Source organism: Capra hircus, chromosome 9, assembly GCF_001704415.2.
Source record: "Capra hircus breed San Clemente chromosome 9, ASM170441v1, whole genome shotgun sequence".
NCBI lineage: Eukaryota > Metazoa > Chordata > Mammalia > Artiodactyla > Bovidae > Capra > Capra hircus.
Genome location: NC_030816.1, coordinates 60,429,591 through 60,454,249, shown reverse-complemented (window position 1 = coordinate 60,454,249; position 24,659 = coordinate 60,429,591). Strand labels below are relative to the sequence as shown.

At 40.7% G+C, this 24,659-nt stretch overlaps 1 protein-coding gene across 4 annotated transcripts in view; it reads left to right on the top strand.

Moving 5' to 3' along the window:
* The window catches only part of AHI1 (Abelson helper integration site 1), a 223,469-nt gene that overhangs the window by 187,684 nt on the left and 11,126 nt on the right, over positions 1-24,659 (top strand). For all 4 annotated transcript variants that reach the window (XM_018053237.1, XM_018053241.1, XM_018053242.1 and 1 more), the window contains one exon: positions 23,011-23,060. In XM_018053237.1, coding sequence (XP_017908726.1) covers positions 23,011-23,060 — 50 coding nt within the window. The remainder of the gene's footprint in view (positions 1-23,010; positions 23,061-24,659) is intronic.

Below are 24,659 nucleotides of genomic sequence, written 5' to 3'. Positions count from 1 at the left end.
GAAGGTGGGTCTGCTTCCAGTGTGAGGGTCATAGGAGTGAGACAGGAAGAATAGTGACTGTGAGAATACCTGTAATGACAGCAGGAGCAGGGCTCACTGGGGACAAATAAAGAGATTCCTGAGTAGTTCTGAGAGCTACTGTTTGAATACCGTAAAAGCCTTGGTGGCATCTTTCCGTGCTGTTGGGTTATCCCCTCAGTAATCCTCAGCCTCTAGGCCTGGCAGTGGAGAAGGCAGATTTGGTCTGATGCATAATTGGAGGTTTTGTGGGTGTGACGGAGAGCAAGAGGAGAAGAGACTTGATAGCATTGGTCAAGCAGTCGCAGGAGTGACCCACCACGGAGGATCAGCCAGATAAGAAAGGGCGTGGAATTGAGAGAACACTGGCAGACTTTGCAAGGTTGCAGCAAGCCACCCACACCCCAGTGGCAGCATAGTGTGAGACAGGAAAGGAATTAGCCAGCTGAAACGATGACCTGTAAATCCAGGAGCTATCTTGCTTATTTAATATATCAGATGCCAGGCAGCTCAAAGGTATGATAAATCCACAGAGTTGTGTATAAGACCTGGGGTGAAATTGAAGGACATGTCAATAGAATTGAGCTGGTCAAGGAATTAGAGTTATTGGTTGGGCAGGTTGTTCTCTTTGACATTAAAATTCCAGGACAGTCATAAGAGTTGGGCGGAAGAGGGTACAGGTGAACCAGGAGCGGAAGTTCTTAATTCTTGTGTAAAGCAGATGTTTCAACCTTGGCTTCACATTAAAGTCACCTGAGAAATTAAAAAAAAAAAAAAAAAACGGCCTGTGTTCACATCCACAGATTGATTTAATTGGGCTGGAATAGGGCCTTGGCATGGGTAGATTGCAGAAACTTTCCAGGTGATTTTAATGCACAACCAACATTAAGAACCATTGTGTAAGAGTGACCACAAGTCTGAAGGTAAGAGCTGCAAAGATACATAAAGGATGTTATAGCCAGATGTCAAGGTATAACATAACAACCTAAAATTAGCAGTGGAGAGCTAAGAGGAGGCCACTGTTAACTCCAGCCCCCATGGTTCATGGCTAGCTTATGTGTGAATGAACAGCTTATGCTGCAGAGAATTGAAACACAAACAATTCTTGGTAAAACTCCAGTTACAGATCCAGCAAGGATTTATGGCAATGGTTGCCTATAATAGTATGGGGAATACAGTGGATGCAGTTGAAAGAATTGGCATGGAATTTGGCTGTGGGCAGATGTCACATGTGTAATAGTATCCATTGTTTGAAATTCACCATATTTGAGAATTTAGGAAGATGCTAATATAAATTTAACCTAAAGACATACATGCAGCGAAAGCATTTAACACTTCGGCATGGAGTCATCATAACAACTAACAAGATTTGTATTCTGTGTCAGGAACTGGATGAGATGCTTTGAAAGACACAGCCTTTACTTATGTTGGCTTACTGGTATTCCCACCTGTGCCTCAGGCTGAACTTGGACACTGAACGCACCTTAGTGTGTTCCTCTCCAACAACCTTGAGCTACTTCTCCCTCAGCCAGAGGACTTACAAGGAACTCCGGCAGTGCCTCACTGGCTGCCGCGCCCTGATGCGCCTGTGCTCCTATGGAAGGAGACCTCTTCCTGCCTCTGAGACTCCCCGGTTCTCACTGCCTGCCCCGCGCTTGCCGCACCGTAGTCTCAGTCTAGACTGTAACTGATTTTTTAAATTGTGTGTGCCTTGTCTTCTCACAGACTGATCTTCATGCTTGAAATAGACCTTTATATTATATCCCAACAGACTGTTCTTCAGATACCCGACTTGACCCTTGAGATCTGCTTCAGGCTGTCCCACTGCTGCCCAAACCCTAATTCTGGTAGATCCAAAGAACTTGTAGATGTGCACGTAAAACATTTAAAAACATAAATAGGTAGAGTAAGGATGTGTTAGAGGCTAGGAATACATTTAGGGAAAGAAGAAGAAAAATTCTCCTGGAGAAGATGGAGCTCAAATAAGGCTTTAAGGCTTAAGATACAAGGATTTCTTTTGTTGAAGATCATAATTGATCTACCTTATCTGAATCCATGTATTAGACTACCAACCAACCAGTGAAGTTGCTCAGTCGTGTCCGACTCTTTGCAACCCCATGGACTGTAGCCTACCAGGCTCCTCCATCCATGGAATTTTCCAGGCAAGAGTACTGGAGTGGGTTTCCACGTCCTTGTCCCAACCCAGGGATTGAACCCAGGTCTTCCGCATTACAGGCAGTCACTTTACTGTCTGAGCCACTAGAATCTTATATATATGTACTTGTCTTCACATGTGGAACATACCACATGAATAGTTAGACACTGTTTTACATCCCTTTTGGAGAAAGTATAAAGAATGATCTAAGCTTATGTGAGAAGTCCCCGGGAAACGTTAATGCTGTGCCAGGTAACCAAAATGCCTTGGGTATACTCTTGAGTCATGATGCAAACAGCCAGCCCTTGAGAAATGTGTAACTGGGCTTCCTTAGCACCTGGCATAGTTGCATTTCTTCAGTTTAGTTTCTTTATCAGAGTATGTATGGTTTGATTTTATCAAGATCCTGCCTTATAAACCTACCACAAATTCTATCAGATGTTTAATTTCATGTGCAAGTTTTATTTTTATTATCATGTATGAGATAAGTTTTTTCTTGAAAAAAGGACATGAAAAGTGATCTCTGATAAGCGACTAGAATTGAGGGCAAATTGGAGAGTGGGTCCTAAGTTCATAGAACTATAGAATTGGTGACATGGAAGGAACCTTAGAGATCAACCCTGGTGATTCTAGTCAGCTCCTTTTTGTAGATGAGGAAACCAAGATAGATCCAGAGAGGTTATAAGGAGTTCGTTCAGAACAACCTTACTGGTAGAAGCCCAGCCTCCGTGCTCTCAGGCCAGACCCTTCAACCTCCACGTCTAGTCAGCAACACAGGCAGACAGCTGCTGCTGCACAGCTAGCCACGTTTTGCATTACATTGCCTTTTTTTAACATGATAAGTTTGCTTATTGGCTGTGCTGGGTGTTTGTTGCTACACGGGCTTTTCTCTAGCTGTGGAGAGCAGGGGCTACTCCCTAGTCGCTGTGCGCAGGCTTCTCGTGGTGGCTTTGCTTGTTGAGCAGTAAGGGCTCTAGGGTGTGTAAGCTTCAGTAGTTGTGGCCCATGGGCTCAGTGGTTGCAGCTCCCAGGCTCTGGAGTGCAAGCTCAGCGGTAGTGGCACAGGGGATTCATTGCTTTGCAGCATGTGGGATCTTCCTGGATCAAGGATCTAACCGATGTCTCCTTCATGGGCAAGTGGATTTTTTACCCGTGAGCCACCAGGGAAGCCCTCTTGCTGCATTTTTACATCCCTTTTTATGTTTGCTTCATTGTACCCTTTCTTCATGTGGAAGCCTGTAGAATCATATTGTCTGTACTTCTTAAGAAAAAAAGGAAAGAAACCCCTTCAATAGTTTTTTTTTTTTAATTTCTATTCAAACTATAGAATAAGAAGTAAAATTATACCATTTGGCAGCTGCTAAATCTTCTAAGTCCTTCCAAGTGGAACACACCTGTTGTGTCGCTCAGTGTACCAGATACCTTCCAACATTTCATCTGGTTCATTGAAGTGTTGGCAGGTGATGGCAGCATTTGGCTTTTCCTCTGCAAGAGGAGAGGATGAGTCTTGTTCATTATACTCCACAAATGGCCAGAGATTCCCCAAATTAACATGTACCACAGGGGTATAGGAGAATGTTTTCTCAACCTCATTCTAGAAAATCTTCATCGTAAGCATGCTGTAAATTTACATCTTATAGAAGGAAGAGTATTGGTGCTATCAGGGAGAAAAGCAACTCAGGAGGTTTGGGAAAACAGAAGTGCTGACAATTTTCATTTGTGTTTATACTATGAACTCTTTTTAGGCTTTTTATTTTTGCTAGCCTAAGTACTAACCTACATCATTCATGTATTAGTGGAGGAAAGTTGTAGTTAAAGTTCCTTTTGTAAAATTTTTATTTATACTATAAAAGTAATATATGCTCATAGTTTTAAAAATCCAAACAATAGAGAATAGTATAAATGAAAGATAAAAATTCCTGTATCCTGCTAACATTCATCTTTACTCTGTTTCTTGCATACCCTGTTAAAGATGTTATCTGAATATATGAATACATGTCTGTTCATGTCTGTTCTTTGTTTTGATGAAACTAGGATCATAATATTTTTATTTCACCAATATATCTTTGACATCATTTTTAATTAATTTTTTTGAAATATAGTTGACATACAACGTTAGTTTCAGACGTGTGACATGGTGATTCAACATTTAAATATATTATGAAGTGATCATCACAGTAAATCTAGTAACCATCTGTCACTATACAAAATTATTATAATCTTATTGACTATATTCCTTATGCTGTAATTTATTTCGTAACTGGAATTTTGTGCCTCTTAATCCCCTTCACCTGTTTCGCCCATCCCCCCTCCCGTATGTATCTGAGCCTGTTTTTGTTTTGTTTGTTCATTTGTTTTGTCTTTTCGATTCCACATGTAAGCGAAATCATAGGATATTTGTCTTTCTCCGTCTTACTTACTTCTCTTAGCGTAATACCCTCTAGATCCATCCATGTTTTCACAAATGGCAAGATTTTATTCTTTTTATGTCCATTATATATACCACATCATCTTTGTCCATTCACCTGTCCATGGACGCTTAGCTTGCTTCATATCTTGGCTATTGTAAAGAACGCTGCAGTGAACGTAGGGATACATACATTTTTTTGAAATAGTGCTTGTGTTTTCTTCAGATAAATACCCAAAAGTGGAATTGCTGAATTATATGGTAGTTCTCTTTTTAATTTTTCGAGGAACCTCCCCTACTGTTTTGCCACAGTGTCTGTGAAAATTTACATTCCCACCGACAGTGCACGGAGGTTTCGTTTTCTCTGCATCCTTGCCAACACCTGCTATTTTTTGTCTTTTTGAGGATAGCAGTTCTAATGGGTGTGAGGTGATATCTCATTGTGATTTTGATTTGCATTATCCTGATGACAACTGATATTGAGCATCTTTTCATGTACCCGTTAGCCGTCTGGATATCTTCTTTGGAAATATATCTGATCAGATCCTCTGCCCATTTTTCAATTGGATTGTTTGTTTGTTTATTAGATATTAAGATGCATGTGTCCTTTTGAATAGTAACCCCCTATTGGATACATCACCAAACTATCTACTCCCATTCAGGATGCTGCCTTTTCATTTGTTAGTGGTTTACGTCACTGCACAAAAGCTTTTTAGGGAGATGTAATATCATTTGGGCTTTCCGGGTGGCTCGGTGGTAGGGAGTCCATGTGCAATGAAGAAGACGTAGGTTCAATCCCTTAGTTGGGGAAGATCCCCTGGAGGATAAAATGGCAACCCACTCAAATATTCTTGCCTGGAAAATCCCATGGACAGAGGAGCTTGCTAGGCTACAGTTCCTAGGGTCACAAAAATAAAGTCCATAGCTTAGGGTCACAAAGAGTCGGACACAACGGAGCATGGAGTACATTTGTTAGTTTTTGCTTTTGTTGTCCTTGCCTGAGGAAACAGGTCCAAAAATATTACTAAGACCCATGTCAGAGTGTTTACTGCCAGTATTCTCTTTGAGGAGTTTTATGGTTTCAGGGCTTACATTTAAGTCTTTAGTTCATTTTGAGTTGTTTTGTTTTGTTTTGTTTTTAAATAAAAATATCTAGGTATCTGTTCTTATTACCAGAGGTAATTCTGTTCTTTTTATACTTTCAAGATACTGAAATATCTAGTTATCCTTTTTTAATACCTAAAATGCCCAGGGTGTTTTTTTTTTAATTTCTGAAAGTGCTTAGTTTTCTTCTTTTTTTAATTTCTAAAAAATGAAACCTATAATAAAAGAGTACCTTCTAATATCAGTAAATTTTCAATGTTAATGCAACCAATTATGTTTTTGTGTAAGTACCAGGCATATAGTAACAGTTATGCATAGGAATATTAGATTATTTCTATGAATGTGGAGAAATTACTGTGATGTTTTATGTCTTTCTCTAAAAACTCATTAAATGAATAATATTTTTTTATTCTAAGATAAGTGTTAAAATATCCATCATAGCTCATCTCTTCATGAGAGAAAAGTGTTTTAATTATTTTCAAAATTTTACTTTAGCATATAGAGTCAGAGAGAGCAGGCTTGGTTAATTCAGAAGAGCTGACTTCCAAACTGAACTGCATGCTCCACTTATATTCAGGAACAGCTGTTTTCTTGTCTAGTCCAAAATAAGAACAGAGAACCCCAAAGCATCAGATAACTCCATGGTAGTTCCTCTTCCAGCCAAACACATGCACACAAAATTTTACATTGATTATTCTGTCAACCTATCAGGAAAATAGTAGGCAGTGAATAAGTTGCCTTCGGTGTACATGTTTGTGCCTTATTCTACAAAATATCTGACTTTTATTTACCCTCTTCATCCCCAAAGTAGACTTTATTAAACCCTGGATTAATTATGCTCTGTATCACTGTTTTTAAAAATCACTTCAAATAGAAAAAAATTTTCTGTTTACTTCTCCTTGTAACAGAAGTATATCCCTATTATTCTTAAACATAGGAATTATATGATTTTATTACTGTGCTGATGTCCAACAGCAAATTTATAATAGACAGTGGTAGATTTTTCCAGCTACCTAAAAGTTAGTTAATATGCACTAAATCATTGAATCGTAACACGACTGAAGTGATGTAGCAGCAGCAGCAATGCTAAAGAATAAAATCAATTTACATCTCTTTCACTTTAATAATTCATTTATCAAAGAAAATACAGTTGATTAAACCTCTAATTTATTGTATCAGATAGATAAAAATTACTATATGCTTAATTCACTTTAAAATTCAGGGAATTTTTGAACTTTTCTTTCTTTATCTGAAGAGAACTAAGTCAAAATTTTAAGTAAATAAGCATTCAAGTGCTTGTTGGTTTCCCCTAAAAAATCTCAGTGCAGACACTGATACTTCTTTTTCTGTCCATAATTTGGTTCAATAACTTATAAATACTTAAAGGAAAAAGATGTCAATTGTTTTAAAAAAGTGTTATTTACATTTGAAAAATATATTTAGTCTAGAGAGATACGATGCCCTGCAAACAAAGTGAGTGGACGACTTCCTTGGTGGTTCAGTGGATGAGAATCTACCTGCCAGTGCTGGGGACATGTGTTCAATCCCTGGTCTGGGAGGAGCCCACATGCCATGAGGCAGCTAAGCCGGTGGGCCACAACTGCTGGAGCCCGTGGTCCAGAGCCCTCGAGCCGCAGGTGCTGAAGCTCGTTCGCCTAGAGCCTGTGCACCACAGTGAAGAATCTTATCTCAACTGGAGAAAGCAAGCACACAGCCGCAAAGACCCAGAGCAGCCAAAAATAAATACATACATGATTTTTAAAAAGCATTTTTTAAAAAAGGAAAGTGAGTGGGATCCGCCATGATATTATAGTAGCAAAGCCAGTGTGAGTCTCCTCACAAGCACAGATTCCACTCCCAATAATAAAGTCCCTAAACGTTCTCCATACCATTTCTCTCCTGTATCGAGCCCATCTTTGCATGAAATGTTCCCTTGGTATCTCTAATTTTCTTGAAGACATCTCTAGTCTTTCCCATTCTATTGTTTTCCTCTATTGCTTTGCATTGATCGCTGAAGAAGGCTTTCTTATCTCTCCTTGCTATTCTTTGGAACTCTGCATTCAGATGCTTATATCTTTCCTTTTCTCCTTTGCTTTTCCTTCTCTTCTTTTCACAGCTATTTGTAAGGCCTCCCCAGACAGCCATTTTGCTTTTTTGCATTTCTTTTTCCTGGGCATGGTCTTGATCCCTGTCTCCTGTACAGTGTTGTGAACCTCCATCCATAGTTCATCAGGCACTCTATCTATCAGATCTAGTCCCTTAAATCTATTTCTCACTTCCACTGTATAATCATAAGGGATTTGATTTAGGTCATACCTGAATGGTCTAGTGGTACTGGACATGGAACAACAGACTGGTTCCAAATAGGAAAAGGAGTACATCAAGACTGTATATTGTCACCCTGCTTATTTAACTCATATGCAGAGTACATCATGAGAAAAGCTGAGCTGGAAGAAGCACAAGCTGGAATCAAGATTGCCGAGAGAAATATCAATAACCTCAAATATGCAGATGACACCACCCTTATGGCAGAAAGTGAAGAGGAACTAAAAAGCCTCTTGATGAAAGTGAAAGAGGAGAGTGAAAAAGTTGGCTTAAAGCTCAACATTCAGAAAACGAAGATCATGGCATCTGTTCCCATCACTTCATGGGAAATAGATGGGGAAACAGTGGAAACAGTGTCAGACTATTTTTGGGGGCTCCAAAATCACTGCAGATGGTGATTGCAGCCATGAAATTAAAAGACGCTTACTCCTTGGAAGGAAAGTTATGACCAACCTAGATAGCATATTGAAAAGCAGAGACATTACTTTGCCAACAAAGGTCTGTCTAGTCAAGGCTATGGTTTTTCCAGTGGTCATGTGTGGATGTGAGAGGAGTTGGACTTTGAAGAAGGCTGAGCACCGAAGAATTGATGCTTTTGAACTGTGGTGTTGGAGAAGACTCTTGAGAGTCCCTTGGACTACAAGGAGATCCAACCAGTCCATGACTGATGCTAAAGCTGAAACTCCAGTACTTTGGCCACCTCATGCGAAGAGTTGACTCGTTGGAAAAGACCCTGATGCTGGGAGGGATTGGGGGCAGGAGGAGAAGGGGACGACAGAGGATGAGATGGCTGGATGGCATCACCAACTCGATAGACATGGGTTTGGGTGAACTCCACAAATGGTGATGGACAGGGAGGCCTGGCGTGCTGCAGTTCATGGGGTTGCAAAGAGTCGGACACGACTGAGCAACTGAACTGAACTGAACTGAAACGTTCTCCATAGAGGAGCTCTAAAAACCTCCAGAATCTCTCTTGCCCTGCAAGAACCCGTGAAATCTTAATTCTGTTGAAGGTCTGTCACAAGTGTTACTACTCATTCTCCTCTTGCACCTCTTCTGCAGTCAATGTCTGTGACGAGGGTAACTTAGCCTGTGCGTTGTCTCTTTCCCTGCAGCTCTGCTTCTTGCTACTTTGGGCAGTGCTCTTAACCCTCCACAGAGTGAAGGTGAAGGTGAAGGTGAAAGAGAAGTCGCTCAGTCGTGAGACCCCACTAATTCCTTGTCCTCTTAATTTCTCTCTTCTAGATAATTGCCAGTGGTTTTAGTCTCATCCCCCCAAAGTAGGTTTGGGGAATATTTCATTTTCCGAGGGCTTCCCTGGTAGCTCAGCTGATAAAGAATCCACCTGCAATGTAGGTGATTCAGTTCTTGGGTTGGGAAAATCTGCTGGTTCACTTCTTGGGTTGGGAAGATCCGCTGGAGAAGGGATAGGCTACCCACTCCAGTATTCTTGGGCTTCCCTGGTGGCTCAGCTGGTAAAGAATCCACCTGCAGTGTTGGAGACCTGGGTTTGATCCCTGGGTTGGGAAGATTCCCTGGAGAAGGGAATGGCTATCCACTCCAGTATTCTGGCCTGGAGAATTCCATGGACAGAACAGTCCATGGGTCACAAAGAGTCAGACAAGACTGAGTGACTTTCACTTTTCACTTTCATTTTCTTTGATATCTTCCTAACTCCCGTCACTTAAAATGTGTACAAAATAATGTAAGGGCAAAGTTGTTTTGCAGTGTAGCAACCCACTGATTTTCAACTGGTTTGAGTCTCTGAGCCCATCTCATTTTCTTATACAAATCTTCCATGGAAACTTAGTTTAGAGAATAATGTAAATTCTCGATTACATCTTCATAATTATTTCAATAAACCATTGATAAGTATTTGAAGGACTCTTTCATGATTCTGAGAAGGCAAGTTTAGATTCTAATCTTTGAACAATGAGACACATAAAAGTATAAAATATGTGATGCTGTACTGGATGAAACCAATGTTCTTCTTGGCCCACACTTTCTCTGACAGTGACTTTAAGGTCTGTTTGATAGTATAATACAGTATTTGCTCTCCATGATGATCATAAGTTAACCGTAACACCCCTCTTATAATCTATTACAGATCTAAATTTTGAAAGATGTCATTGGGAAAACTTCCCACCGGTTATTCCAAGCTGTAAATTGCCCTTTAGATAGTGGTGGAATTGATTGCTATCACTCCCCCTGTCTTCTGACTTGACAGTCAGCATGACCCTTGTTTCAGAAGTTCTGTGATACCCTAACTCTGCTGTCCTCTTGTTTTGTCAGGCAATTATGTGTTTCTCAGCCTGGGCACAGTTGGCATTTGGAGCCAGATAATTCTTTGTTCAGAGGGAGTGTGTTGTGTATTGTAGGATGTTGAGCAGCCTTCCTGGCCTCAACCCTTTAGATTCCAGAAGCACTAACCCCCTCCAATTGTGACAATCAAAAATGTCTTCCAGACATTTTCCCTGGGGATCAAAATTACCCCACCCCATACCTGAAAGCAACTGCTCTGTTTTAATAGAAATATATATAATATTTTGTATACATACGGTTATATGTGTTTTTCCTCAAATTACAATTTTGATTTTAAGATCTTGATAAGGAAACTTTGCTTTTATTTTCCCATTGCCTGCAAGTATGTAAGTAGTGTTGTTGGAGTTATATACTACACAACTTAAAAACAACAGCTTCACATAAAGATGTATCTAGGTATGTGAGGCTCAGTGTGATGAATGAATATAAAGTGTGTCAATTAAATTTATATGTCACTTGATTATCTTTTATTTCCTTTGCTTAAGAAACTTGGCTGAATGCTAATCTTTACATAAGCTGTGGAAAATTAACTATTTGCTAATGTTCTTATTGTTGCCCTCTCCTCCTCTTCATATGGTAAAGATTCTGCCTGCAGTGCAGGAGACCCAGGTTCTATCCTTGGGTCAGGAAGATCCCGTGGAGAAGGAAAGAGCTACCCTGCTTAAGTGTTTTTGCCAGGAGAATTCCATGAACAGAGAAGCCTGGAGGGCTGTAGTCTATGGGGTCACAAAGAATCAGACTTGACTAAACACACACAAAAACATTGTTCTTAATTGTTACTACTTAGGAATCCCAGTAACATGATCGTGGTTGTCCCTGATTTTAACATGGTTCTCCAGTTGACATAAAAAGGGAAGAGTCTTTTTCTATTTGAATGTCTTTTTTTATTCTCATAAACCATGTGTACAATGGAATCCCTCTGAACATATTGGAACAGATTTGTTTTTTATCACTCTCTTACTAAACGTTTTTGCACTTGATGAGTCTTTTCTTTCTTTTACTTCTGTTTCTGCTTCCTCGTTACTTTGGGTGTGTTTAAACAGCACCCTCCTACCCACTGCTGTATCTCCCACAAAGGAGAGAGGGTGTTTGACCAACCTCCAAAGGTTGGCATCTCACTTGTAAGAAAATGCTCTCTCCCGCCAACTTGCAGAATCACTGACCGAAAAGCAGTTTCGATCCCAAGATCACAGGAGAAAACAAGCCTGGGCCAAGACCATGAAGGCTATATATTGCCCTGTCCTTAAACTCACTGGCAGGTACAGGTCTAAATTGCACTTCAGATTGAATTTTTCCATGTGAATCATCTTATTATATGGGTCACATTTTTTATCACAACTTTTGTAATTACCTCAAATACCATGTATGTTTATTTAGTCTGCTACAGCCAATAAATGTGTACCTTATAAATGTCAAAAAAAAAAAAGTGTGATTTTTACTTGGGTACACATGGTTGAAGAAGACAACAAAAGAACAAATTTAAAAGCAGCGTGACCAAGCAATTGTGTTTAAGCTAACATGAACAGATATACATATGTACACAAACTGAGATAATGAGGAAGAGGAATAAGGAATAAGACTGAGCTGCAGAAAGGCCAGCTGGAACCTCCATTTGTTCAGAGAAATCGCATTTTCTCCCAAAGTCTTGTAGCATATTGTTTGTCTCTTACCACATTTTTCACCTATTTCCTTCGTGCCGAGTCATTTATACGTATATTTGCCCTCAATTAATTATGAGCCTGATAGATACTGTGTCTGTGTAATGTTGCTTATTGGGAGGGAACTTGAACTCCTTGATGGACAGTGCTGGTAAGAATTGAGATTCCAACCAGAGGAAGGGAAGAAGGAAAGAAAGGGAGGAGACCATGGAGATCACAGCAATCCATGCTTACTGGCTACTAAGCCAAGTCAGCCTCATACACACAAGTCAGGAATTAGTCCTGAGCTCTCCAAGCCCTACAAATTACTGGTTTGATATATGCTAGAGTAATAGTTCTCAAACTGCTGGGCTTCAGAATCTCCCTGGGCACTTACATAAAACTACCAGTGCCCAGACTCTACCCTAAATGTGCTAATCTTTGCAAGATAATCCTTTACATTTCTGAAGGCCCCTTTGTAGTCACAGAGTTACGGAATTTGTTAGAGAATGTTCTTCCAGCCTCATCGGTGGAATAATGTATCTACTTCAGGCTCTTTGACCTCGGGTATAAACTTCCAGTTGACCTGACTGAATAGAAGGAGTCTATAAGCCCTTACACACAGCCATGTGAAACTAACAGGAATCAACTTTCCAACATTTGTATTCTTCCCAAAGTCCCCATCTTAGTACTGTACATGTAGGATATTCTCAATGAATGATTATGATTTGATTGAGACAGAGCTCCCCCAAACTTCATACATTTGTCAAGGAATAAGATTATGAAAGGTAGCAACTAAGACTAGTAAAATAGTAATCTGGTGGGTGCACAGAAGCCATGCTGGAAACTACACAGGCAGTTCTCCTCATTTACAGTGCTTATGTTCTATAAATTCACCATGAACACAATTACTAAATTCTAAACCAGTGCTCCTAGAGCAAATGCAGGATTAGGTTCTTGAGAGCCTCTGGTCACAAGATTTTCATCAACCCACCAGTACATAACCTTGTTTTATATGTATGTCGGTCTAAAAACACTTTATCTAATATAGTCAAGTTATTAAAATTGAACTCATGGAGTACAGCTTGCACCTGAACAGAGCCTAACTAGCACACAAGGTTTATCTGTGAAGCACCTCAGCCCTCTTGCACTTAGTCACATGGGTAAGCACTGCAACAATAGGCTTAGGGTTCCTTTAAAACGGCAGAATCACCAACAAAAAGCACAAAAATGTGAAAAACATGTCACTAAATAGATCAGGAAAAGGACGCTTGTTTTCTGTATGAGAACTGACGCGATAAGTCAGAGCATTAGAAACGTGCCAGGCATCAGGAGGTTCTAATGTTCCTCCCTCATCTGGAACATGTGCACTGGGCAGCTCACGTGTATCTCCACTCTGCACCAGTGCATGTGTTCAACTGCAGAAGCACCACACAGGTCGATTTGGAGATTACAGATAAATTTTAGCGAGTAGGAAAATTTGCAAATAGGGATCCACAAATAATGAGGATTAGCTGTATTTTGAAACTTTAGTAAAAGTACAAACTTAGTCGCTTCAGACTCTTTGTGACCACATGAACTGTAGCTTGCCAGGCTCCTCTGTCCATGGGATTTTCCAGGCAAGAATACTGGAGTGGGTTGCCATGCCCTTCTCCAGGGAATCTTCCCTACCCAGGGATCAAACCCACGTCTCTGGCATCTCCTGCATTGCAGGCTGATTCTTTTACCACTGAGCACCAGGGAAGCTGCTAAAAATACACAGTCATTTTATAAAACCTGTTAATCTTTATAATAAAGATAGAGACAGAAAAGGTCAAGCATAGGGTCAAACGGAAAAATGTAACCTACAACTCCAGCATGGTTCATGTGTATGACTTTTGTCTTCTATTCTTGTCTTCCCTTTTGGATGTAAATAAAAGAGCTAAAAGTTCCTTGAAGGCAGGGACTGTGACTTATTTAAAATTGAATTCCCAGCATCTAGCACAAAGCAGGTATTCAATAAATGCTTATTGAATGAAGGCTCAGATAAAGAGGAGCAGCTGTACTGAGATGTAATACTGAGATGTATTAATCTTCCAAATCAAACCTGACCCTGTCAAACATCAACAGTGATGATGTTGCTCATGAGCAGATGGTCAGCAGTGTGCAGAGGGCTGCAATGGGCTTGATAAAATGCCATGTCTCCCTCAGTCTCCCAGTTTTCTTCCCACATCACTCATCTAGGAAATAGTTCAGTCCCCAGAGAGGCAGTGGCTGACTCAAATGATTCTTTAGTTTGCAGATTTTTTTTTAAGAGGGAAGAGGTGGCATTCTGATGTTTCCTGCCTTCTTGGTTATCTGCCATTGGTTTTTTGTTTGATTGTTTGTTTGTTTTTAATTTTATTTACTTTTGGCTGTGCCGGGTCTTCTTTGCTTCTCGAGCTTTTTCTCCAGTTGCAGTGAGAGGGGGTTTTTCTCTGGTTGTGGTGTATGGGCTTCTCGTTGCTTGGGTTCTCTTGTTGCAGAGTAGGCACTTGGGCTTTCGTAGTTGCAACATAGGCGCTCAGTAGTTGCGGCTCCCAGACTCTAGAGCACAGGCTCACTGCTTGTGGCGCAGAGACTTAGTTGCTTCACAGCACGTGGGCTCTTCCTGGACCAGGGATCGAACCAGGGTCTCCTGCATTGGCAGGCGGATTCTTTACCACTGAGCCACCAGGGAAGCCCCTGCCGCCAGTTTTCACTTTCCCCAGACCAACTCTTAGACCACCAGGAGATGCATGAAAGCAGCAGTCATTTAGCAGTTTGATGTCGTACACATAAATGGCTCTCCGAGTGTGTGACTTGGCATACGGGGCTTCCCAGTCCCCAGCCCTGAGAGTAAACCAGTTGTCCGTTTCTTTCACTTCTAGTCTGGAATCTCATCACTGCTGAAGAACAGCACCTAACTGTGGTGGTTATCTCTGTGTCATATTTGATTCCCAGCCTGAGTGAGGCCCGTGGTCTTGATCGTCTTTTTGTTCTTCCTGACTCCCTACCCCATTCTTTACAGAGCCTGGTCAAAATAAGGTCCACACTCCTCAGACTCTTAAAACAGGCTGACTTTGTGCTTTCTCTGTGTTTCTGTTACTTCCCCTTCCTTCTCTAGCGGCTTTCAGATCTCAAAGAAAGATGTGCCCTCCTTTCTACGGCCGACCTCTCCACTTGTATTTTGGGTCATTTTCCCTCCCACGTTCTTCTGGCCCTCACTCAGCCAATGATCCGCATCCTCATCCCTCCAGCCCTCTGGAGTCTGTGATGTTTATTCACTTAACACACATACATTGAATGCCTGCTGTTGTCCCGCGGAACTGTGGTTGAATGTAGTCTGGGTAGTGTAGTGGTGAATTAAACAGAAAAGGTCCCTCACCTTACAGAACTTACAACCTGATGAGTGAAAGTAACTGTAATTAATGAGTCATAAAACTAAACATAAGCAGTGAAAGGACTGAAGGGAAGCTGTGAGGCCTTGTGGTGAGAAGTGGATGGGTTAGTTTTTATGAAGGGCGGAGGCAGGGAGACCAGGAGATACATTTGAGGCATTAGAAGCAGCTTGTGCAGAAGCCCTCAAGTGGTCAAAAGTGCTCCTCAGAGAAACTGAAAAACCAGCTGGTCACAAGGGAAGGAGACTCGGGATAAAGCGCAGGATGGAGGGAAGGATCATTTTCAGCAGTTTACAGGCCATGTAATGAAATGCATAGGCCAGCATCCTGGGTCATTAACACCTCTGCTTTTTTTTCTGTTTCCTTAATGTTTGTAACAGTGCGCTTACCCCTCCTCTGTTTGTATCTCATTCTCTAACTTTGCTTGATACCATAATACAAGCCTTCATGAAGATATATATGGTGCATCTTTTTTTTCTCTAATATTTCTTTCTCAATTATCCTCTACCTCTATAATTTCAAATAGTTTTTTTTTTTTTTTTTCTGGAGCAGAATGTTGTATTTTATTTTTTTAAAGTAAACTTTTAGTTTTGTATTGGGGTATAGCCAGGAAGATCCCCTGGAGAAGGGAAGGTCTACCCATTCCAGTATTCTGGCCTGCAGATTCATTCACTTAGATATCATTCTGGAATCTCTGGTCCAATATGCCCAAAACTAAATGCATTTTTAAAAGCCCAATGTTTTCCTGTCTCCTCCAGTGTGTCAGTGGAATTGTCATCTACCTTCACCTCTAAGTAAGAAGTTCTCTCTCTCTTGAAAGAACAAATAGTCAAACATCAGGGGTTTTTGCAGTCTAAGTGTTTTGATAAATTTCTATATGTAATGCAGGAAAATAAATAGAACTGGCCCCTGACCTAAGCTTAATGAGGTCAGGAAATACTTTCCAATGGGGTTGATTTCTAAATTGAGTTTTATGGAAAGATGGGTATTCCAGGCAGACTGAACAAATACTAAGGCATGACACACAGGCTGTCACAAATATTTCATCATGGCTGGAGCTAGGCTACAGAGTTAAAAAACAGGTAGAGCTGAACCTGCATAAGGGGACAGGATCAAGAAGATCCTTATATGGCATGTGAAGGAGCTGGATGTGATCCTGAAGGCGCTAGTGAGCCACTGAAAGATTTAAAACATGACGGATGGCATGATCAAGTCAGTTCTTTCAAAAAGTCATTCTAGAAGGTCTGAGACTAGAAGAAGGAAAATAAAAGCAGTATAAGACCAAGAGAAGCTGTTATAGCAATCCAAACCAAACATAATGAGAAAGTAGGAGGTGGTGACAAAGTCCACCTGAAGGAAAAGGAACAATCTAAGTTTCTAAGGTGACCACCTCTATATGTGAGAACAAAAGGGGGCTTCACTGTGAGAGGCACAAAGTGTTAGTGCCCGTGCAGCCGCCAGTGCAGCAGAGACTGGCTGAGAACTCAGATTGGCGAGATAGTTCTGAGGCAGATGCATGGTTCCAAGCATATTTTTATTTGCTGAAAACTAATGGAACTGCCAAACCATTTAGAAGAAAACTGAAGATTGAGGTTCAGGGTATTGATTTAAAAGTCATTGGCATAAACATATGGGTTGAATCCATGGGAACAGAGTATATGGAAGGAAAGGACAACGACTAGAAAGTGAAGAGGCTCCAGTTATTTTAAAGTGCGCACTGCAGGAGAGGAGCCTGAGAAGGATGACGTGAAATACCCCCAACCCCTGCCTGGGGAGGTCGCCAGCTCCCATATCCCAGTCTTTACTGCACTGTTCACCTGCCTACCGGAAGTACACCATTTTCTGTTCCTAATGTAGAAGTCGAGTCATGTGGTTTATCAGCTCAGAAATCTTAGTTGGTGCTCTATTTGCCTTTAAAGTCCAAATCTCATAAGTTTTAATCTAGCTCTCATCCTTCAACGTTTGAATAGACGTTCTGACCAGTTTTTCCTCATCTCCTAAATCATCCTCCTTGAGTACACTGCCTTGCACACACAAAACCTCCAGCCTCTGCTTACCCCGGTTTCTCCAACTGTATAGTTTTTGCACCACTCCAGTGATCACAGTTTCAGTTTATTCCATGGGAGTTAGGCTAAATGTTTCCTCCTCTGAGAATGCTCCTCTGAAGCCTCCAGTTGCAGTTCAGGGCTTCTGTTCCTTTATATCTGCACATTTCTTTTTATCGTAATGTGGGTCTTCCTCTGCCTCATTGCTTATCTCCATGCCTTTCCCTGTTAGAGTGAAAGTTATTAGAACCTGCTTAGTTTTGCATCTCCAGGGTGTGTAGCATACTCCTTGCCCCTAGAGTGGCATTCTGTTAAGTATTTGGCATAACATCTTACAAAAAAGCCCAAATTTTTTGGCCGACTCAATATTTGTTTTTCCTACCTGGCATAATTAGTATCCAAAAACTACAAATCATGAGTCAAGATGAAGGCTTTCACTTTTTTTTATATACTTCTAGAAGGGGCTTCCCTGGTGGCTCAGTGGTAAAGAATCTGCCTGCCAATGTAGCAGACGTGGGTTTGATCCCTGGGTCGGGAAAATCCCCTGGAGAAGGAAATGGCAACCCACTCCAGTATTCTGGCCTGGAAAATCCCATGAACAGAGGAGCCTGGCAGGCTACAGTCCATGGGATCACAAAAGGGTCAGACACGACTTAGCGACTAAGCAACAACATACTTCTAGAAACAACATCTTAATACAAAGGAATATTTTATTCTTAAGGAAAAGCATAATTGGAAGATTGAGTGCCAAATACAGCTCATAAAACCAATAATAAATTCTAAAATCAAAGAATCAACAGCAAACTTATATGAATACTTAAAATCATAAAAGTATGGCCCCCCCCCCTTCCAAACACAACTTTCAGTTCAGTTCCGTTCAGTCGCTCAGTCGTGTCCAACTCTTTGTGACCCCATGAATTTCAACACGCTAGGCCTCCCTGTCCATCACCAACTCCCGGAGTTCACTCAAACTCATGTCCATCGAGTCAGTGATACCATCCAGCCATCTCATCCTCGGTCGTCCCCTTCTCCTCCTGCCCCCAATCCCTCCTAGCATCAGAGTCTTTTCCAATGATTCAATTCTTCGCATTAGGTGGCCAAAATACTGGCATTTCAGCTTTAGCATCATTCCTCCCAAAGAACACCCAGGACTTATCTCCTTTAGAATGGACTGGTTGGATCTCCTTGCAATCCAAGGGACTCTCAAGAGTCTTCTCCAACACCACAGTTCAAAAGCATCAATTCTTTGGCGCTCAGCCTTCTTCACAGTCCAACTCTCATATCCATACATGACTACTGGAAAAACTATAGTCTTGACTAGACAGACCTTTGTTGGCAAAGTAATGTCTCTGCTTTTGAATATGCTATCTAGGTTGGTCATAACTTTCCTTCCAAGGAGTAAGCAGTAGAGAAAACCTGAAAGAGCTTGTCTAGTTGAGCCGTTTGTAAACTCTTCTCTGTAGAGCCCTGTTCCTCCAGGCTCTGGAGAGTCAATCTAGGGAGGCAAGGTTTCCCTGGCCTCCAAACCTCAATTCACCTAGAGAAATTCTAGGTGTTTAAGTGTTTGTATGTGAGGCTTTCAAACAAAATTGTATTGAAAAAGAGTTTAGCTGTTAAACTAAACTGTTAAATCAGTTTGAATACTGGATTATAACCTTCAGGCTACTTCTGTAATCCAGGTGACTCTGGGCCTCCATTTCCTCATCTGTAAAATGCAAGAATGTTGCTATGATAGTTCATGCTTTTATTCTGAGCACCTTCTGTGCTTTTTCAAGTAGGAAACAGGCCTCAGGAGAAGTTAAGTGGCTTCCCTGGGCCACATAGAGTTAAGGACAGAATCAAGATTATAATTTAACCAACAGCCCTAGTTGTTGGGCTTTCTTCCTCTTTTAAAAAAAATTCCTGGAGACTTCCCTGGCAGTCTAGTGGTTAAGACTTCACCTTCCAATGCAGGGACTGCAAGTTTGATCCCTGGTCAGGGAGCTAAGATTCCACATGCTTTGTAGCCAAAAAATCAAAACATAAAAGAGAAGCTATATTGTAACAAATTCAATAAAGACTTAACAAAAACAAAACTTGGAAAAAAAAATTCCTACAAAGTGAGTATAAAAAGAAATTGCTGTTGTTAATTCTTTGGAAAAGGTAGCTATCAGGAGGTATATAAATAGCACATAAAAATAAAGCTATATTGTATCATAAATTGGCTTATTTAAAGCTGGTGTGCTACTGCAACAAACATTGATCAAATATCTACTTAATTTTATATTCATTCTTCAAGTTTATAAAAATGTTTGGGTGAGTTGTTTGCATGGCCTGTGTCTCTTTTGCACAGTTTTTTATGAGTTGCTCCTCGGTAAATCTCCGTGTAATCAAGGGAGGCACTGAAAATCATTCCATTAATCATTCCTTTCGTGTTTGTCTCACTGCATCTAAATGTACGAGCATCACTAGAAATCGTGAGGGTTTGGGAAGCAAGAGTCTATAGATTCTGATCCTTTCATTCATCTCCTCTGCTTGGCTCATCTTCCTCTCTTCATCCCCTCCTCTCCATATCAAGGGTGTCCATGAAGAGGAAATTAAGTCCCCAGACAGGTGAGAGGTGTGAGTGGACAGGAGGGAAAGAAGGGCAGTCATGCTCCTTGGCCTTGATGGCTGGCGGTGTTGATGGGCTGATTGTCTCATAGCTTTGGGGGCATTTTCGTTTAAAGACAAAGTGAAACAAAGCAGCTCAGAGACACCGCCTTCTTCCCCGTCCTATTGCCTCCGTGAATAGCTACCCATATGGCATGCTGGTGCTGAGACCAAGGACTGAGTGAGTAAAGGTGTTTAGAAGTGAAGTTTTGGTCCTAATTAAATAAGTGTCCTTTTATAAATCAGTGTTAAAACTTTACAATGTGGATCCCCTACTAATTTGTGGTTCATGGAATTTGAACCCAGGATGTGCCCACCGTGCTAATGCAGTAATACAGTAGGAATCAGGGCAAGGACATGCTTAACCTGCTTCAGACAGATTCTGAGGACATCGCAGCACCCATTTCATAGGAAAAGTCTATTAAAAACAGGTTTGCTAAGACCTGCATGTGGCCATATGCTGTTGCTCGTTTGTCAGGGTCACAGCACACAAGAAAAACTAACACTGACTTGACAGTGATGGATAATTCAGGCTAACTTCTCTTCCCTCAGTCTCTGGAGTAGACTCAAATTCTGATTAGAGCCATGATTTGGGTTTGTTTTTTTTTTTAATCCCCTGGTTTTACAACATTTCATGTACATAGTCGGCCTTCCTTACCCACAGGTTCTGCATCTAGAGAGTCAACCAATCATGGTTCACAATTGCATGGGAAAAAATTCCAGAAAGTTCCATAAAAGCAAAATGAATTTGCCACACTGGCACCCATTTACTTAGCATTTACATTGTATTTACAACTATTTACATAGCATTTATATCATATTATTTATTTATATGGAGAAGGCAATGGAAACCCTCTCCAGTACTCTTGCCTGGAAAATCCCATGGACAGAGGAGCCTGGTGGGCTGCAGTCCATGGGGTCTCGAAGAGTCAGACATGACTGAGCGACTTCACTTTCACTTTTCACTTTTCACTTTCATGCATTGGAGAAGGAAATGGCAACCCATTCCAGTGTTCTTGCCTGGAGAATCCCAGAAGCGGGGGAGCCTGGTGGGCTGCCATCTGTGGGGTCACACAGAGTCGGACATGACTGAAGTGACTTAGCAGCAGCAGCAGCAGCAGGTATTTATAAGTAATCTAGAGATGAGTTTAAGTATACAGGAGGTTGTTAGGTTATATGCAAATACTACACCATTATATAAGGCACTTTTAGGATCTGTAGATTTTGGTATCTGGGGGGTAGAGTGTCCTGAAACCAATCCCCCTCAGATACTAAGGGACAACTGTATATATGTACGTTTATTTAAAATGTGACTCTTGCATTGGGCAAAGAGAGAAGTAATACTTAGACCATGTAAAAGAAGCATCTTACCATGAATTTGATTGCACTGTTTGGAATTTATTCCTTAAGCCTGAGAAAAAACTGAAAAAATTAGGTTATAATTGATGCTTTCTGAGAGGTTTTGATAGTTTTCTTCTTGATGGTTTGGCTCGAGGGCAGGTAGACTATTCTGCAATCTGCATTTGTCGTTGAATTTAAATTTTCTGTGTACGTGTACCTTTTTTCCCAAACACATTTTAACTGAGTCAGATTATCTTCAAATAGTTGAGAAAAATAAAAGTTTGGTTCTTTTGATGTTCTTTAAAACACTACAACATCCACCTTTCACCACTAAGCCTCCTTGTCCTTTAACTCTTGCTTTTATTATGTGCTTGATTTAAAGCTATATAGCCAGCAATAATATCACATTATTATGGTCCAGAAAAGTACAAAATCCTCTTGAAATCTTTATGATAAGAAAAGTAATACTTGTTTAAAGGTGCTCAGTGCCAAATCTTGCTGAAATCTGATTGTGAAGGAGGAAATCTAAAAAGGCAAAGCAAGTTTCAGTAGAGATAAGCCTGGGAAAGCAGTAGTTACTCAAAGAAGTTAAGACTGAAACAGAAAGTTTTACCCCTTTCCTTTCACTTCATTTTGTTTTTTTTTGTTTGTTTTCTGGACTTTTAAGAATTTAATTAGATAGTTATGGTATATCTCTTTCATTCATATGTAATTCAAAGCTTTAACACAGAAATATTTATATTTTCTATGTGAAGTTTAAGTAGATCATTTCCATAACATGTAATTATCTCTAAATAAAATTTCCAAGTCTGTTTTATGGCAACATTGAATTGATTTCTAAAATACTGTCTCATATCAAACACCATTGCTCCACAGTATACTTTAATTTGGAATGGGGCTTCCCTGGTGGCTCAGGTGGTGAAGAATCTGCCTGCAATGCAGGAGACCCGGGTTCAATCCCAGGATCAGGAAGGTCCCCTGAAGAAGTGAATGGCTACCCACTCTAATATTCTTGCCTGGAGAATTCCATGGACAGAGGAGCCTGGCAGGCTACAGTTAATGGGGTCACAAAGAGTTGGATACGACTGAGCAACAAAGAACAGACAAGCAGAGGAACCCTCTAACTAACTCTCAGTGTGTACTCTGGTACCACTCAAAGTGCTTATTTGATTTCCTCATGGAGGTGCCATTAGTAAAACAGACTGAGCAAAGTTTGTAGAAGATTTAAAGAGCTTGCAGATTCAGAATTTTATACATAGTTCAGTGTGTGGCTTCATGAAAATAGAGTGTAGTGGGAAGATTACAAACGAAAGATGCAGTGGTGAAAGGTAAACGCATAACTTGAGTAATATAACACAGCATTACTGACTTAATTTAGGCTGATCCACAACTGACTCTTTTTGACACACACCTAAAAGCTCACTTCATTTACAAAGAGTGCTTAACCAATCTGAAGAGCTGTTCCCTTGGTTTTCTAAGGGAGTGAATACGTTATGCTGAAAAGACACTTGTGCTCAGAACAGGCCTGCTCTCTACTCCTTCAGCCAGTTGGTGGGTTTTCAGCATGTGAATATTCCCAGTGTTGTCTTCTGTGATTTGTGACTTACTCTTTGTTTTTCTTTCACAGCAGTCATTCAAGTCCCAGGATTTCAGACTGAGCTCAGAGTCTATGGCACAGTAAGCAGCTTTTCCTCCTAAAAAATTTGCAGTGATAAATAGTTGGTGTTTCTTTTCAGGACAGTTTCTCCATTTCTCTCCTCATAGCACCACACTACAAAAGTTACAAAACACCCATTTCAAGGCATTAATGTATAAAGGCTAATACCTAGGACATTATCCTTGTATATTTCTTACAAATGCCTTAAGTATTTGAGCAGTTTTTAAAGTGTTTATTAAAAAAAAATCTCTAGGAAGTTTTTGTATTTTTCTTGGTACTTGCTATTAATACATTACTTAATACACAAATGGAAAATCTCTTTTACCTCAAAAAAATATTGAAAACCTTTGCAAAGTATGTCTCAGTTTTTATCATTGCAGAGCATATTGTGCCTAATTTGAGGCCAAAACTTCATATTCATACATCACCAGCAAACTGTCAGCTGAATGTAACAACCTTGAACAGCTCAGATATCTGCCATGCCCTCCCATCCCACATCACTATTCCCACATCTGGGTACAAAACCCACTCCAGTACTCTTGCCTAGAAAATCCCATGGATGGAGGAGCCTGTTAGGCTGCAGTCCACGGGGTTGCGAAGAGTCGGACACGACTGAGCGACTTCCCTTCTACACACAGGGAATCCCTACTGAGTGTCCTCAGGAAAACATTTATTCAGGTTAACCCTGCTAAACCCACTCCAATATTCTTGCTTGGGAAATCCCATGGACAGAGGAGCCTGGTGGGCTATAGTCCATGGGGTCACACAGAGTCAGACATGACTGAAGCGACTTGGTCCTTCTGCATTGGCAGGCAGCTTCTTTACCACTAGCTCCACCTGGGAAGCCGTCTAGGACTGTATATCATTATATATCATATATGAAGCCCTGTGTTGCTTCAGAGCACAGTCACTCATCGTCACATTTGAGTCTCCGCATTTCCCTGCAGACCATGGCTCTCACCCCTCCTCTGCGTGTGGAGGAACATGGCCTCAGAGGTAGGAAGAGGCAGACCTGGTCCCAGCACATAGATCCTCTGTTTCCTGATCTGTGTTCTTCCCATAATTCACTCTGCCTGTCACATGACCCAAACACATGTCCAGGTCTTTCAGTTTTTTGTATTTTATTGTATCTGCAAGGTATATTATCAGTACCAATCCCTGAATAATTGAAAGTTTACGTTAATAGTTGATGAGATAATAACTGACTCTGAGGAGTGTATACTCAATGACAGATCACACATATGAAAAAATATGCTGGATCAGTACAGACAAAAACTCTGTTTCAACAACCAGAAGTGATCATATTTGAATACATTATGGGAACAGTGCTGTCTTTGAACATGTTTTATAAAATACTTTAGAACTTTTACCTAAGATGTGAATAAAGATTCTGTCCTCCCTCTGATCACTTTGGATATGTATCTTCAGATGATGTGAAGATGCCACACAGTGCTCTCCAGATGAAAATTCAAACAAGCCTCAAAAAGCATCCCAGCATGTCAGGGTAGCTTGGCTTCTCTTTTTGAACACAGATCACTTAACAAGCCTTCTGAAAATAAATCTTCATGAGAAGTTCAGTTATGTCTCAATGCTCAGGTTCATCTAAGGCCTTTGGGCTT